We start from the raw sequence: 17,400 nt of genomic DNA, 5'->3' as shown, positions 1-17,400 counted from the left end.
TGGCTAATACATCAGGAACATCTTATCTTTTTTTTTTTTTTCCTGTAGTAGTAATTGTGTTACTTGTGGTAAATGTACTGTAGAGTGTTTAAAAAATTACATGGTAAATTGAGATAAGTAAGAGTCAGGAATGGTAAGTGCAACAGAATCATACAATACCCCATTCTGTTAAACTTACATGATTCTATGATTTCGTAACACATGCACTTGCAGTGTGAAATGTTTCCATCCAAGTATTTTCTGGCTTTTTTTTAAACCTGAGTTATCAATGTGGGGGGGGGGGGGGAACACAAAACCTCACGCCATTAAGCTCTTTAGGAAAACAGCAGTGTTTTTATTAAATGTCTGATTTTCATTTGAAAGACTTCATTCCTTAGCTTTGATTTGAGCTCTTCAGAGTGTAGTTTCAGAGTTTAAAAGGAATAAAATATTATCTAATTTTAGAAAATAAGCAAAACAAGCCAGGCTATAAAATGGACCTATAGGTAAGGTATAGCTATAGGTAGGCCAGTAGTTTTCCTTATGTTGTTCTTTATTACTGTATTGCCTTTCTTGTTCCATACTGCTACTTGAAAAATTTGCAAATAAGACCCTCTCAGACAAGAGGCTGGGAGAAACTGGGTATTAACCCAAAGCATTCCTGCTTAGGCATCTTGAACATTTAAGGACAGGTATACTTTGAGATCACAAATGTACTGTGCCTAAATTTAATACACTGAATAACTGAGCTCATGAGAAGCAATTTGAATTGTGTTTTTGGAGAACAGAGTATATCCTACATATTCCTTAGATGTTAGTTTCCAACGATTTTCTTTAATTACTTTAGGTGGCATTGGATTTATTTTTTGTATTTCATAGATCCTCAAAGAAAAGGATGACCTCAGAAGTCAACTTCTCTCTGCTATACACCAAATAGAAAACCTTCGGAAAGAGCTGAATGATGTACTTACAAAGAGGGCCCAGCAGGAAGAACAACTTCATTGCAAAGAAGTAAAACTGAATGAAATGAAATCGCAACAGTTGTGCCTTGAAGAAGAGATTAAAGAAGTTAAAGGTACTGTAAATAAATTGGAGAATGAACTGAAAAAGCAAGTCTGTTTACAAAATCAAATGCAAGCTGAGAAAGAACACTTGGAGCAAGAACTTGCAACTAGTAACTCAATTCATGAAAAAGACCAAGAAAGACTCTTAGAAATGCAAGCAGATGTAAAAAACCTGAGTGCCATACGTGTGGAACTAACAAACAAAATAGCAGAAGAAGAGAAAGTCAGAAAAGAATTACATAAGAGCATCTCAGATCTCCAGAAACAGCAGGACTCTAAGCATGAAGAGATGACTTCAGCTAACAGACAGTTGAAGATGGAAAGAGAAGTTCACCAACAGGAGTTAGCAGATCTTCGATCAGAGTTACAGAATGTTAAAATCAGACATGAACGAAACATTCAAGAGCTCATGAAACTCCTTAAACAAGAAAAGGATGATGCAGATGCTCAGATTAGAATGCTAAAGGTACTTATTCTGAATAATTCCAAAAGTAAGCTATTTTCTTCCTATAGAGTGATGAAACTAATGAAATATGGGCTGTAAAACATTTAACACACACACACACTTTATTGCAGGTCATCATAAAAGTTTAAAATTAATGGTCAGAAATGTAATCTCATAATTGTTTAAGGCAAAAAGCTTTTAGTTTGGAAGTAATGACAGTAGGTATGTCAGTGATCAGAACAGGAGGAGATGTGTAAGGCTGTAGTTTTAACATCATTTGATCCTTTCTTCTTAAACTATTATTTTAACAAGTTATTTTCATCATTCTACTATAGAACTTGTATTATCTCAGGGATAGTGCATTTTTGTAAATGTTTAAATTGCATAATGCTGGTGTACCTGGAAGAACTTTCAGAATGTGAACAGCGATGGTATATCTCGTTAAGATTAATTTTTGTAGTTCCTTCTATTTTGAAGGCTTTTTAGAATTTCTAATTTCTGTATAATGCTAAAGTAGAGCATTTTATTCATTAAGAAACAAGTTAATGTCTTTAGTTCACATCCTTTGTTACTGATTCAAGGCTATTGCATTGGAAAGAAAACAAGTATTTCAGTGTCTTAAGTGGTCTAAAGAGAATTGAAGAACTTAAGTTGAAATGGATACTCTAAATTGCACAGTTAATTGTCAACAGTTGTATGAAAACTTGTGTATAAGCTAAACATTGCACTCTTATTGAAGCAGTTTGATTACATGATTAAATATATATGTAAGATAGTATTTTTTATGAATATAAAAATTATTATTAGGACATATGAGTGGAGGCAGTAGTTTTCCAGATTGTCTGTAAATTACCAACATAATTTGAATGTGCTTCGGAAGCGGTATAAATGCACTTTCCACCTCAGTCCCATCAGATATTTTTAATTAAAATTTGCTCATATCAAAATTCTGCCAATTTAACCATAAAAAGCCATAAAATCCTTAATCAAAGCTTCAGTGATTCATGGTGTACTTCATCATGGTTAATATAAACAAGTCTATTTCTTTTCACACAAATATGCAGAGTCAGTCAAAATGCATATTTTCTGCATCTTGGCAATTATGAATTAATGTTACTTAGAAAAGGATGGTTAGTTATTATATCAATCGTAATTGATAATAATTCATAAGCACTGCATTTAATGAAGATAGCAGTAAATAAAATCTAGGTAGCTGTTAGTGGAAGGATAATTAAAAACAAAATATTTTGACAGCAATGCTTAACATTTTAGGGACTTAATTTGTAATGGGTCTACTATTGTTATTTAAGTGATCTATCCAAATACGGTTAAGTTTCTTTGACAATGAAATTGCAATTAAGACTGTATGTTTAATGTCAAGGGGAGAGAAGGTTCTCGATGGTAGTAATCAAAAAATGAGTTGATTGTGACTGTGTTCCCCATAGAAGGAAAAGTCAGTCTTATAGCATGGACCTTGATATTGAAACTGGTTGTTGTACCTAAACAGAATCTTTAGAGCATTCACTTCCTTGTTTTATTTACAGAGTTGTGACTTAACCAGAATCCTTTATCTACATGCATTTTTTTTTACAGCTTCATCTCTCTGAAACAGAGGAGTGGAGGGATTAAGGGAAATGAATTTTGTAAGATAACTTGGGTAGGCGACTTTATTTTTTTGGAAGTACGCAATGATAATTCAAAATAGTCTCTTGATTCAAACATTGTAAGAGCAACAAAATATCTAGTCATATTCATCCCTGGGAAAATCTGTTAAGAATATGTTCTTAATATGTTCTAATCTGTTAAGAATATGTTCTTTCTTTTTGCCTGAACTCATTGTTTCATTTGCAAATACCATCCCTCTGGCAAGCTTTGGACAACACTAGTAATCAAAATGCCAACAACTCCATTGGATGATGGAAAGACTGCACGTTTATAGACCTGTATGCCCTCCTCCTGATTCTCTGTTTCACAGTCCAAACTGGGTTTCAGTTTTATGGATAGAGTTGTGTTCCAAATTAAAGTAAATTTTTCATGCTAGTTATCAAAGTATATTTAAATACTATGATTTTGGGATTAGAGTTTAGGGATATTTAAAAGAATGTTTCGTCTTTTTTTATGCCTAGTGAGCAACTGTCTGTTACATAGGTAATCTTGACTTTATTTACATGTCAGCCTTGTCTGACCCTTTTAACTGTCTTTGTGAAAAAATATAATAATCCTGTCCAAAGGTTGTTAATGGCTAAGTCTTAAATATAAAAGTCAGCTGGGAGGCATGTAGTAGGGGTAAGGGCAAATTGAATGCATTTCTTAAGACTCAAAGCCTAATCTGAACTAGAGAAGGAATTTTGGTGTTGAAAGTGCCTTTTGATCCTTTATAGTTCTTCCCTCTCGTCTCTTCTGCAAGAAAGGCAGGAAAAAAAAAATAGGGTAATTAAGGATTTTTTATGTAATGGGGCAGTTGCATGCAATATTGCATGTTGCTGTAGAACTGGAGAAGCACTCAGCGTTTCATATGAGATGTCAATGCTGAGAAGGATCTTACTGTCTGACTACTGAGATTCTGGTGCTAAAGTTTTAACTTCTCTTTCTGCCTGAACCCCTACAGGAGTCACAGTGTCTCTGTAATTTTTTCAAAATGATAGGTAAACTAGGTAGAGAAAATGAAGTAGTTTGCTTAGTGGTTCCCAAACACTCTGCATTCAGAAGCCCTGAATCTATCCTCTAATTTTACTACCTCCCCTCATTTACTTTTTAAAACATCCATGTATTTTTAGAATAATGAAATATAAAATTTACTCATGGCTGACAGCAATTTCAAGTTACGTCTTTAATGTATGATTATGTAGAGATACGCATAAAATTGTTTATAAATGTCTTTCTTATTGAATTAACTTTTCTAAAATTCAACAAGTGGATGTAGTTTTATTTTTCCTGAAAATAACCGGAAGTGGAAATTGGTTTAGATCTAGATCAATTAAATTATAATCACATTTGCCTTGTCCATATTAGAAATTAATAACAATTATTTTTCACCATTATGTCTCAAATATAATATACAGGAGGAATCTATTTCTTTGGTTGTTTCCATCTGTATATATTTATAGGGTTATCTTTAGTAGGAACTGAAAAGAGGATTTTATAAACATATTCGCAGAAAATATTTTAAGCACTGCAGGCTTGTATTTGTGTCCTAAGTCTAAATTAACTCGTAAAACTTTTCTTATATTTCTTCACCATAAAATGTATATGTATAGTCTTATTTATAGTCTAATCAGAAGCACAGAATTTTTGTTTTTCCTCAAGAAGAAATTTACTTTGCAGGTTTATATTTGTGTATAACTGCATCCTGCAATTCATCTTATATGAAACTGGGTTTGGATAATGATATTATGTGTGTATAATTTTCTTCTTAGCTTTGTTTACTTTTTTGTATTTTGTAATTATTCTGGAGAATTTCTCAAATCTGTCAGTTTTAGTAAGTTGAATGAGCAGTAAACCTCTTAATTAGAAAGACAGGTCTCATTGTGTTTTCCACTGGAAACCAATATATTTTGTTCACTTAACTACTTAGGGCTCTTAGGACCCTTAGAAGTTTTTTTTTTTTTTTTTATTCTTACCTATATCTTCATAAATAGAGTTAAACTCACACAATTTAGAAATGAAAAAATAACAATCTTTAAAGCTATTTCCCCGCAGATATAAATTTAGTACTAGGTCCTGCAATGAAATGAGTTTTGGAGTTTCTGATTCCAAATTATTTCAGTAATGGAAAAGTTACATAAATACTGAACTTTTAAAGGTGATGTCAGCTGATGAGTGTAGCAGAGTTGAAATGCAGAATCTGAGATTTCTATTTACTCCTTTTAAAATGCTGTATGGTGCTGCAGTTTCTTGCAGAAATTTACAACATACCTGGCAAGCATCAACATTCTTCTAAGCTGAGCAATCCAGTTTTGCAGCTAAATTTGCATTATTAGTAAAATGTGGGAAAGCTCTACACTTTAAAGGGAAAGTCCGTATCATTTAACTTCTGTGTCAGCACTAATAAATCATAATAATAACAAGCAATAAGTGATATTAAGTCACAGTGTACAATAATTTTATTTTCATTATGTGTTCTTGAGTTGATCACTATCTTCAAATTTTGTGATACACAGAATGTTCAGATTTTCCATGTTCAGATAAGTGTTTGCATTTTAATATAACTTAAATGTAAAAAATCAAAGACAATTATTCTTCCACGAGCATGTTCTGTGGTTTTGAAGCTCTAATGTCTGGGAATATTTTAAAATAACCCATTTAGTAGTGACTTTGTCATCTGTTCATCTGTTACCACCAGATGGAACTTGTAGAAGAGAAAAGCATAGTCAAGACTCAATGTCGACAACTGGAGAAGATAAAAATTGAATGTGATAAATTGACAGAAGAATTGACCCAAAGCGAAGAAGAAAATATAAAACTCAGGCGAAAATGTGAGTTTGTAAAACAAGAACTGGAGAAAAAGGTAAACATAATTCATCAGTCTCTCAGCTTTATTTAAACTTCAGGATAAATATCTAAAATAAACTGTGAACTAAAGAATTAGGCGATGAATCTGAAATGCAAGGAATACATATACACATTCAAGAATATATACAGTCATACTGCAGTACAAAGTTTCCACACAAATCAAACAAGGCAAAAGTGCGTTGGTTGAGTCATGAATTGTATCCCTCCAGAGATACACTGATACTACTTACCAGTGAGTTATATCAGTAATTTATCAGAGTAGGAATATAGGTACTATACTTCTAACACGGGCAACAAACAAATACTTAAGTTCTTCCAGTTTTCTTCACATTCTCTGGAGTTGCAGTTAAGTTACGAATAATTTAGAGCAAATTTGAATTAGATAGCAAAGATAATCACTGTAAAATAAATTCTAAATATCATGATAAAATTTATTTCCTGCTTGAATATTTTAAACACAGCAAGCTTTTAGGGAAATATGCATTCTTCTCTTATACTGGCATTGTATTTCTAGAGATGGATGCTCTCTACAAGCCATTTCTGTTACTTAATGTTCTTATTATTAATAATTACTATCAAATACAAATTTGCAGTTTCACTACCTGCAATTGTAAACTTTTCTTTTTTAATAAATCTAGTGATAAATTCAGAGATGCTGAAGTCATTATATGTTGTAACTCCTTTTACTGCTTTCTTGAGTTCTATTTTTTTGTTTGTTTCCATGATTGGTTCTACAACATCACTTTTTAATGTTTTTCTTAACACAAATGTATTTTGCCTTGTGCAATTCTTATATCTTATTTTTTTCTGCAATGTTGTAATCTCAGATGAGTATTTCTGTACATGGATGAAGTTTTACCTTCTCCAGTATAAAGCACCTATCTGTCAGTATTTGATTAATTCTTATTAAGACAACATTGATTATTTATCATCTTTGACAGTTTTAAGTTCATTTCCTAAATTAAAACTCAAGAAAACATTAAAGAAAAAAAAAAGCATCCTTCAGGAAATTGCTTACATGTACATATTTTTTGCACTATATCCTCATTTTTTTTTTTTTAAAAAAAAAGAGCCTCTAGCTGCTTCTTATTCTTCTATGTCAGATTACTATTTTCTCATCTGTGTGACATTTAATTCTGTGATATAAGTATTTATCTTAAAATGATACAAGAGGTTTATTCATCCATTTCACATAGGCCACTGGATTGTTGTCAGTTTCATTAGGTTAATAGTTCCAAACAAGTTAAATTTGGTAACAGTTGCCTATTGATATTATAGATCCCTTATGGCTGTTCAGGTTTTTCAATTTAATTTTCAACTTGTATTTTGTTACTATAAATGAAGTGTATAAACACCACTTAGAAGTTGAGCTTAAAATCTAATGAGCTCATTTTGAATATAGTTTAGGTAAAGGGATTATTCCAAAATGCTGTTAACTCCTGTTGTCATATTCTATCTTCAGCATATAATGATTGTTTACTGTGAATATTGGCCCTTAGAAAAAAATGTTTTCTTCTTTTTTGAAATAATGGAATGAAAAACTCTTGACATAATTTAGTTCGCTCCCTGCCAATTTTTCCTTCTTGTCTAAGAAGAATATCAGACTTTTTAAATGTATTGATAACCTGCTGAATTAAATGCTGTATTTGACTGCATTAATTTATATGCTGAAATGCTGCTTAAAAGCCTTTAAAAACAGTGAGAAAGGCTGCTGGTTTTGCTGTACATTAGTAGTATTAGCTGCATCAACTCTTTGGTTGTGATAACCATATTCCAACAATTTAATGTATTTTGTTTAGGTAGAACTGTTCAGGGTACAAAACCTGTTGTATAAGTTATTATTTTCATAGTTTGCTAGTGAAATGCCTATGGATTAAAAAATCTTGGAACAGAAGTTTAATTGAATTACTGTAATATTCCAACCTCCTGCATTTTCCTTTTTCTGCAAATGTTTAGGATCAGTATTTTTTTTTTTTTTTTTTTTTTTTTTTTTTCAAATTAGATTTTCCTATGAATTCAAAAGACTGTATTACTTTTCTAGTATTACAATAATTATTTTCATATAATTTTCAAATAGTGCATCCAAGACTTACAGGACATGAATCTGAAATCTGGCCTTTCTCTTAGCTTGCTTTTGTTAAACTAACAGGAAGTGGTTTAAAAGCTCAGCTTTTCAGGCTAATAGAAAGTACTTCAATTCAAAATGTGTTTTGTCTAGGTTGGGATTCTAGCACTATAATATTTATTGTTAAGGAAATGTGTCTGTAGAAGTGCATGTAGTGCTTTGCAGTCAGTTGAAAACTAGTTCCAACTTTTGTAGTATTAGAAAAATACATCTTTTAGAATGAGGTGGTCTTTTATGCTTAAGGTGAAAAAGAATGGAGAAGCTTTTAAGCACAGAATCATTTTTAAGCAAAGAAACCTTCGTAAGTAAATGCAGATAAAGTAGTAGCACTGAGTTCCATTTCCTTGTGTTGAGTGTGGGTTGTCGGAAAGGGATGTGAGAGATGTTCAGGAAATGAAAAGGTGTATTAGGGTCATGACCTTAGTGTCAAAAGGAATACTAGGGTTAGGAAATGAAAGGAGTATTTATTGTGGGCTCTTTTTCTACTCATGAAAAAAAGTTTCATGAGAAAATGTCTAGTTTTGACTCTGAAATTGTTGGGTTTTGACTCTGATTGTTGGGCTTTGATTTGGTGTGGTTTCTTTACAACTAGGAGACTTGCAGGTGAATGGGAAGAATCAATTTTGCATAATATGAGAACGTATTATATTCCATGGCAAAGAACTGAACTCAATGCCTGAGTATAGCGTGATTATAAGATTGGAAGATATATTGCTATTTATGCATGTTATGATATTAATGCAACAATTTGTTTTTTTTCCCTTTGACTGCAGAATAAACAGATCAGTTATGAAGAAGATCATTTGAGAAGGATGGATGAGGCCAGACTGCAATTTAAGGATCAGCTGCATCATTTAGAAATGGAACAGAAATCCATTCTCACCGTGATAGGAAGTGAAATTGATGCTGCTTGTGAAATTTTTTCTCGGGACTCCATGGAGAAATTCAAAGTAATTCTAAGTTTTTAAGTATGCTGCAGATTTTGTTGTTTTCTTAATGGGTGATTGTAGCAGAATTTGTGCACGCTGTTATCACATCACTCATTTGGTATAGATAATTTAGGGGCAGTAGGGGATTAGGGATATTTAACTGATGTAGGTGCAGGTTACTAGGTATTAGAACTAGATACTATGAAGATCTGCCTATGTGTTATTCATTACTGTGTTTTGCAAATCTTTTTGTAAGCAATAATTCTCCTTGTGTGCTTGTCTCAAATCATCTTCTGTCAGCCAGAGTTCTGAGACAGGTTTGCCTACTTTGCCTCCTTACAGGAAAGTCACCCAGAAAGGCCTAAAAAAAGAAAACAAACAATCAAAAACCCCTTAAAATTAATTTAGATACCTTTTTTTTAATTTATTTACTTAGAGAATTAAATGTTGGAAGTGAAAAGAGTTTATATCCTCTTTTGTGGAGCAGGTTTATTTCCAAAACTCAAACTGATTTTCAGCAAACTCTTAGCTTGCTGTACTTTCTTTTCCACTCTTTCACATATTTTCCTGCAACCCTTTTCTCCTATCAGCTTTTTTCCCTGAGCATTCTCCCAGGTACAGAACCCTCTTTTCCTTCCTCCAGGTGACATATGTGACTAATCCTCTTGAATTGACATTATACATAGCTGAGAATAAAAATGGGTAGTCCTACTCAGCCTATTGGCATTATGGCCACTTGCAACACGTAACCTGCTCGTTTGGGCTGTAACCATAGAATACATCCAGATTACCCCTTTCTTCTCTTGCCTTTTAAGCAGAGCAGGCTTTCTGATCTGGTGTCCGTGGTCACTTGGCTGGGCTGCCTTTGAAATAGACATTTTTCTGCATTGACACTGAAAATCCATTATCTTTTTAATATTTCTGTTTTGTTTTCTATCTTAAATTTATCTTTCTAGTTGACAAACAAGCTTTCTCCTTTGTGTCCTTACAGATCTGTTGTTACTTACTAAGCCTTTTTGATCTAATATATTCTTGAACATCAAACCATGCCTTTTTGGACTTGCTTCCCACCTCCTGCAGAGTTTTTGTTTTCTGGATAAAGCTTTGCTGTTCCTGTTTTCATAATTCTCATAAGTTAGCTATTTTTGTTATTGCCTTTGTTATGCCCTATTTACCTTATTTGCAACTTAAAAGATTTGAAATTGAATTTTTGACTAGAAATGTTACGCAGCTTTGTGGTGTCTGGTCTGAAAAATAAATTAGGAAAAAAAAAAGGTAAGAAATTCCCTTTGTTATAATGTTCCTATCCCCAGTACTTTAGATATTGCCAAGGTTTCAGACAAGTTCTTTACTTCAAGGAGGTAACTGAGGTGAGCAGTGAAGGAATGGATAAACACTGGTAAGATAAACACCTAGCTTAATCCCTGAATTAAAATAAACATGATTTTTTAAAATTGCCATATACTGGTGTTCTAAACAAAGAATACAAGTAATTCTACGTATATTGCTCAGATTTACTTTTCCAACCAGTATTCTTGTTATAAGAAATCTTACACTTGGAATAACTACACCAGTCATGCTTAAACTATGGACTGTATACTGCCTTGTTTGAATATTTTGGCAAAGAATCAGGTTTGCTGCCATGGAAGTCACAACTTGTGGTTATGCATTGCTTTGGTTGTGGTCAACATGCCTAATAAATCTCTTTCTTTCAGCTGTGTCCTTCTGTGGTGATAATTTTCATTATATGGAAGTCTGTAATCAATTGGTACTGCTTAGACTTGGTCTTGGCGTTTAATAAAGCCCTTGTAAATATCTGTTAAAGAAATATGCTTGTTATAAAAATTATCTGCCCTGGTCCAAAAAGTACATAAATACACACTGAATTTCAAAATGTGCTAAGAACAAATGGGAGAAAAAGCCTAAAAAACAACCAAACAAACCCAACAACCAAACAAAAAAAATCCTACTGAAATCAGAGAAAGGCACAAGGTAATCATGAGGTAGGACCAGATAAGATAAAGTATGAGCCAGACATAAGATTAATAGTAGGTTCATTTTAAATAGGTTTCAACTGAGAGAGATGTGTATAAGACATTTTTTCCCCTTATCTACTAACTACAACAATGGAAAAAAAAATACGTTATCACCGCTTTTTTAGTAAGCAATATAGAAAATGTGTAATAGTACCTTTCTGGAAATGTTTAATGTCATTCAGTTTGCAGAAAAAAAGGTATATCACATTTTCTTGTTGTTTGGAGTATTAATGAAGCATGCCAATGAAAGCTTCTCTTTTTATCAACTTAGTGAAATTTATAGTTTTTCTTTTTATATCTATAAAATGTTCCAAGCAAGTGATTTCTTTTTCATGAAAACACTAAGGCCATCACCATGAAATATAACTATTTTAAGATTTTTGTGGTTTGCCCTTTTTCACTTTGTGACCAGTCACCATGCTGTATTTCTGTAGATATACTGGTAACAATTCAACGAATGACAATTGGTTGTGCTACTTTTGGTTTATACTGTTTGGTTTATGCAATTGTATTGCTGTGAAGTTGGCCTTTTCTTAAGAAGTAGACATTTTAAAGCAGAGTCTGATTGTACTTTTTGGAAATATTATAATGTTTTCAAAAAAAAAACAAACAACAACTACGTAACGTATAGGTTCAAACTGAGACTATACACCCTGTTATAGAGAAAAGTCAATGAGTTGGGTATTTTGCTTTTAACTGAGGCTAATTTATAGTTATAGTTCTATTAAACCGTTTTACAGATATGAGTTCCAAACCGTGTTTTTTTTTAGCAGAGAATATTTATTTGATTTTTCAGTAAGCTGGAAAATGTTTCTCCTTTTTGTGCCTAATACCCTTTTTTATGCATGTTTCTTTCTCCCTCACTGCTCCATAGGCAATATCACTTACACCAACGGTGCTGAATGATCCTCATCGCTGGTTAGCAGAAACAAAGGTAATAGTCAAGTCTTTTGAAATCTTACTGAATAAAGTAACATCCAACATTCATAATCATTCAGTAGAAAGTGTGTTTGAAAAGGTAGTTAAAGGGGAAAAAACACAAAACCATTCCTTTGGAAGCAGTTATGATATTATCAGACTATTTCAACTGAATTCTTTTGATTTTCTCCTAAATTTCTAAAAGTAAAATTGTTTAGATGTCCAAGGAGTGGCAAAATTTGTATGTAATAATAATGGCCTTGGTACTGATTTTTTTCTGTAGTATAATTATTGTGCTCTTTTTTTTCAAATACTTCTGTAGTTTAGAACGAATTACAAATCGTCCCTTATTAAGAGCTGATTTTCTTCTGTCTTTTGATTTTCCTCTCAGTTACTACAGTCTGTAGAAGGAACAAACTTGCTTCACATACAAATATTTTTGAGACATACGACTTCTGAAATTTAGTGTTAAATATACAGATTTGTCCCTTCCTTTTTCACAACTTTTTCCACATCAACCTTAAGTGCTCTGTATGTTTCTAGTGTTGCGTGCTTCCACTGAAGAAAAGTTTATGGGAATGAACTGTAGAGTGTATTAGTTGTGCTGTAGAAATTTCAGTTTGTGTGAGGGAATACTGCTTGTGCATTGAAGCTATAAAAACTACCACTTTAGAAAAGTGCTGTACTTTTGCAGTATCAAAACCTGCAGCTTTAAAGAGATTAATTTAAATAGTTTAACTGGGGAGATGTTCCCTTCTGCAGTTATGACAGCTCCTGATCCATGGCAAAGTTAACCATTTTTTTTCTGATGCCTTTTGTCTCCAGTATGTTCTTTAAATTAAATCAAATCTAAATTAAGAATCTTTGGAAGTTCTAGGTTTACTACTGCTTTGAAAAATAGTATGAAGTTTTGGTCTAAAATAAAGGATAATTTAGCCTTTCAGAAAGTTCACTAATTTCCTCATGTTTGTGAACTAATATTTTTTACTAATTTGAAATAGGAATTTTGATGTGAATGTCCGTTTTTTTTTTTTTTTTTGAAATGTAGAAGTACACTATAAAAATTACAGAAGAAAATCCTATCTTTATAATGTCCCAGCATGATAATTGCAATTCACTATGGAGGAATCTCATTCTGTATTTCTGCAGAGATTATACTAAGATTTTGTGGTAGAGGCTTATTCTCGACAACAGGTGTTTCAGATACAGTACTAATTGTGACAGCAGGTATGGGAACACCAGCTATAAGATACTCTATTATTGTTTGTGGTATGTTACATTACAAAGAAAGGGGATTAGAGCTGTGAGATATTTAATGTCCTGATACACCCCGTCTACTCTATGTATGAGATTTGAAACTCCAACCATTACCCTTTTTCCTGTCTTGGTTGATTTGATTGATTCTTTGATGGTAACTGAAATTTAGTCAGCAAGAAAGAGTGAGAACAGTTTGAATAATGGTTATACCGTAATCATTCAGTCTCACTGATGAAGTAAGTGTTTGAGTTTTTTCAGTGGTGACTTGTTCTCTCAAGTCCTCTGATGATAAATCAGCATCTCATCCAGTTGATAGTTGTTGTGGTTTAACCCATCCGGCAGCTAAACACCACACAGCCGTTCGCTCACCCTCCCCCCTCCCTCTCTGGGATGGGGGAGAGAAATGGGAAAGTGAAGCCTGTGAGTTGAGATAAAGACAGCTTGTTAAGATAGAAAATAATAATGATAATAATAATAATATGTACAAACAAGTGATGCACAATGCAATTGCTCACCACCCGCTGACCGATGCCCAGCCCAACCCTGAGCAGCCGGCCCCCCACCCCAGCTAGTCACCCCTATATATTGTTTAGCATGACATCAGATGGTATGGAATACCCCTTTGGCCAGTTTGGGTCAGCTGTCCTGGGTCTGTCCCCTCCCAGCTCTTGCTGCACCCCCAGCCTGCCCGCTGGCAGGACAGAGCGAGAAGCTGAAAAGTCCTTGGCTTAGTATAAGCAGTGCTCTGCAGCAATTAAAACATCAGCATGTTATCAGCACTCTGCTCATCCTAATCCAAAACATAGCACCCTACCAGCTACTAGGAGGGAAAATAACTGTCCTAACTGAAACCAGGACAATAGTGCTAATGATCCTGCCCATTTCCATCTTCTGTGCCTTATACGCTCTCCCCTTTCATAAAAATTATGTAGATCTTGCAAGTCCTTTTAGGCATAAATTTTTAAGGGGAAAATATACATCAGTATTAATGATGCTGCTGACTGCCACGCTTTTCAGGAGTATATTGTCTATATGTCTGTATGCTGAATCTCCCCTGCTGTCTTGTACTGTTCAGATCTGTTACATGTATTTTAAAGTTGCACGAATTTGAAAACGGGGAAAATTCCTTTCCTGGAACGGAAAGGAAGTAACATAGGTCTATAGTTAATAATTTGAATATAATAGAATAATAAAATATCCTGTGTTGGAAGGGAATCACAAGGATAAAGTCCAGCTCCTGGCTCTAACCAGGATCACCCAAAAATCAAGCCATGTATCTGAGAGTGTTGTTCAAACACTTCTTGAGCTCCATCAGGCTTACTGGTGTGGCCACTTCCCTGGGAAGTCTGTTCCAATGTCACCCAGTGAACCACCCTCTCAGTGAAGAACCTTTTCCCAATATTCAGTCTGAACCTCCTTAGCTGCAGATTTATGCCATTCCCATGAGTCCTATTTGATGGTTACCAGAGAGAAGAATGTCTCATTTTTGTGTGTGTGTGTCTTAAGTCCTACAGGTAAAAGATAAGGATAACTTTTTATGTTCTGGGTCCAGAGCAATACATTATTTAAGTTTGCCCTTTTCTGATCAAAGAGTTGCATCATTTATGTATCTATACATGGTCTTCTATTGCTTTTAGATTCACTCTATCTTATCTATAAGCTCTCTTTTCTTTTTCCTCTATATGAACCTTAAATGTTGTCTTTTGCTGACCTGAAAGGATTGATGTCACTTAATTTTTAATGCAGATGGGAAAGGAGGGAGTACCTCTTGGTGTCTACATATATACCTTAATTAAATTTGAATTTCCTTACCCACACCAGCAAATTATTTCTCCTGATTAAAAAAATAAAATCTGTGTATTTCTTCTTCACATACAGTTATCAGCCAAAATATACCTCTTTAGAGATTCTTCAAGGCTCAAGGTATATCCTTGTAATCTATCCTAATGTTCCCTTTTCTTATTGTTATGCAGTAATGGCTATAAATAAATAAGCTGTAATTCCAAAGGTAATTTGCTCAATTAACATTTATGTCCTAATATTTTTATTAGAATTCTTTTATTGTCCCAATTTTTTTAATGTAGACTAAACTTCAGTGGCTGTGTGAGGAGGTGAAGGAGAGAGAAAGTAAGGAAAAAAAGCTGCGATGCTACTTATTGCAGAGTCGAGAACAGCTTAAGCACTTTACACAGATGAAGGAGTCTGAACATCAGTCTCTCTTTAAACAGATAAAAAAGCAAGAACAACTTTTGGAAGAAGTTCACAGAGAGAAGAGAGGTATGTTGCTGCTTCCCATTTGTTAATGAAAGAACGATTTAAAAAAATAATAGTTATAATTCCTATGCATTCAGATGTATTTTATCAACTAATTATTACAAACTCTGAATTGGTGACTTGCTAGTGATAACCAAGAAAACAATAATCTTTTGTTTTCTATTTTTTACATTTGCCTTTTATTTTTGGTCAACAACTGCATTTCAACCCAGTACAGGCTGAATAATACAATGCAACATGGGCAGTGGATGCAGCAGTTATTTTTCAGTTGTACTGCCTGAGACATACCATGACCTAGGCAGAAGTTACAGAAACTTCTGAGGCAGCACTGGTAATGCTGCTTTTATCTGTCAAAATGAAGAGCCCAAAGCACTTCATAGTCACAGTTACACAGTTACTCTCTTTTTTGCTTACATCGTATGTACACAGATTTTTTTTTCTAATCCTTTCTTCTGTGTTGTCATATGGAGTAAGACAAGCTTTGGATCTAACTAAAAGGAATGATGGTCATCATAATTTCTGTATTGAAGTAGATTCTTTGGTTCTACCTCTTTCATACAAATTTTTGATAGAGGATCTAACTAAGCCTGAAAAAAGAAGGGCTACATGGTGAGAAGACTGTATTTTGATATCTATAAATGGCTGGAGTTAATTTGACCTATGGAGGAGAATATAGTACTTCTACTGAAAGTTGTCATGTAGATAAACCTTGAGAACTACTAACATGCCTTATAAGTTGATATAGTCTGTAAATAGGACTGGCTTGACATCTGTTTTGTGTCTTTGTGCAATATTTTAGATTAGTATTTGAATACCTCAAGATCTATACGTATTCAATACCTGACTAAATCTTTCATTTGATTCTATTCTCTCAGTTTTAGCAGAACACATTACCTATAAGGTGTTCTTTTCATATGCTTTCTTTAAAAACTTTGTCCTGGGTTTCATTCAAGACTCAGTACTGGTAATTATGGTCCAATTATTGTCAGACAGAGTAAGTATTATATTTTAATTGTTTGGTTAGTCATTTTGTATTTAGATATGATATAGACTCAGATTAGATGAGAGAAAGCTTTTAAGTTTAGTTACAGCTTCTGGTGGCTGACTTTCTTATTAAAAATGTTTTGTGAAATATTATAACAAAAGTAAAACAAAAACTAAACAACATTAGCAATAACAAATAAAAGCGAAGTGTTATCGTAAATATTTCGTAGAACAATACAGATTATTTGTTTTACAAGAACAGTAAGATCCTGTCAGGATTTTCTACCTCCACTTATAAAGAGCATTGAAAAAGAACATGCTTTGATCTTTCAGGCTTGAACATTTCTATTATTATCCTTCATTTGATTAAAATGATAGCACCAAGACCCTGATATATTAATAGTGAGTAATTATCTGCTCAGATGATCTTCCTGAGGCCTTATTTGCCATTTTAAATTAAAGTGCATAGGAAAATAAAGCAAAACTTATTTTTTGATTCTGTTGTATCTGATCTGGTTCAGGCTTTCTAAAAAAAGTCAGCCTGCATTTTAATTTCAAGCTATAGGCAATGTTCTGGCTGAATATATGGAAAAGAGTGGTGAAAATTAATCTATTCACTGAGCACAAAAAAGTATATAATCTTATGCCTTCTATTTATAAAGAGAATTCATTTGTTCCCTACAAATATAAACAATTACATGCACATTTGCGCATTACTTGATGTGACACTTCTTGTAATTCTAAGTAAAATTGTTTTTTTTTTCCGTTTACTTCTATGGGCAGATGCTGGTTATCAGTAGCTAAGAAAAAGAAAGTAGTACTTACTAAAATGTGGTTACATAGTCATTAGTTTCCTATGTAACACAAAATAGTAAAC

At 33.3% G+C, this 17,400-nt stretch overlaps 1 protein-coding gene across 4 annotated transcripts in view; it reads left to right on the top strand.

Moving 5' to 3' along the window:
- CEP128 (centrosomal protein 128) overlaps window positions 1-17,400 on the top strand; it is a 114,989-nt gene that overhangs the window by 43,311 nt on the left and 54,278 nt on the right. For all 4 annotated transcript variants that reach the window (XM_035328658.1, XM_035328659.1, XM_035328656.1 and 1 more), the window contains exons 14-18: window positions 859-1,509; window positions 5,831-5,995; window positions 8,899-9,075; window positions 11,965-12,024; window positions 15,350-15,542. In XM_035328658.1, the coding sequence (XP_035184549.1) occupies window positions 859-1,509; window positions 5,831-5,995; window positions 8,899-9,075; window positions 11,965-12,024; window positions 15,350-15,542 (1,246 nt within the window). The remainder of the gene's footprint in view (window positions 1-858; window positions 1,510-5,830; window positions 5,996-8,898; window positions 9,076-11,964; window positions 12,025-15,349; window positions 15,543-17,400) is intronic.

The sequence above is a fragment of the Oxyura jamaicensis genome, chromosome 5 (genome assembly GCF_011077185.1).
Source record: "Oxyura jamaicensis isolate SHBP4307 breed ruddy duck chromosome 5, BPBGC_Ojam_1.0, whole genome shotgun sequence".
Lineage (NCBI taxonomy): Eukaryota > Metazoa > Chordata > Aves > Anseriformes > Anatidae > Oxyura > Oxyura jamaicensis.
This window is presented reverse-complemented; position numbering and strand designations above follow the sequence as displayed.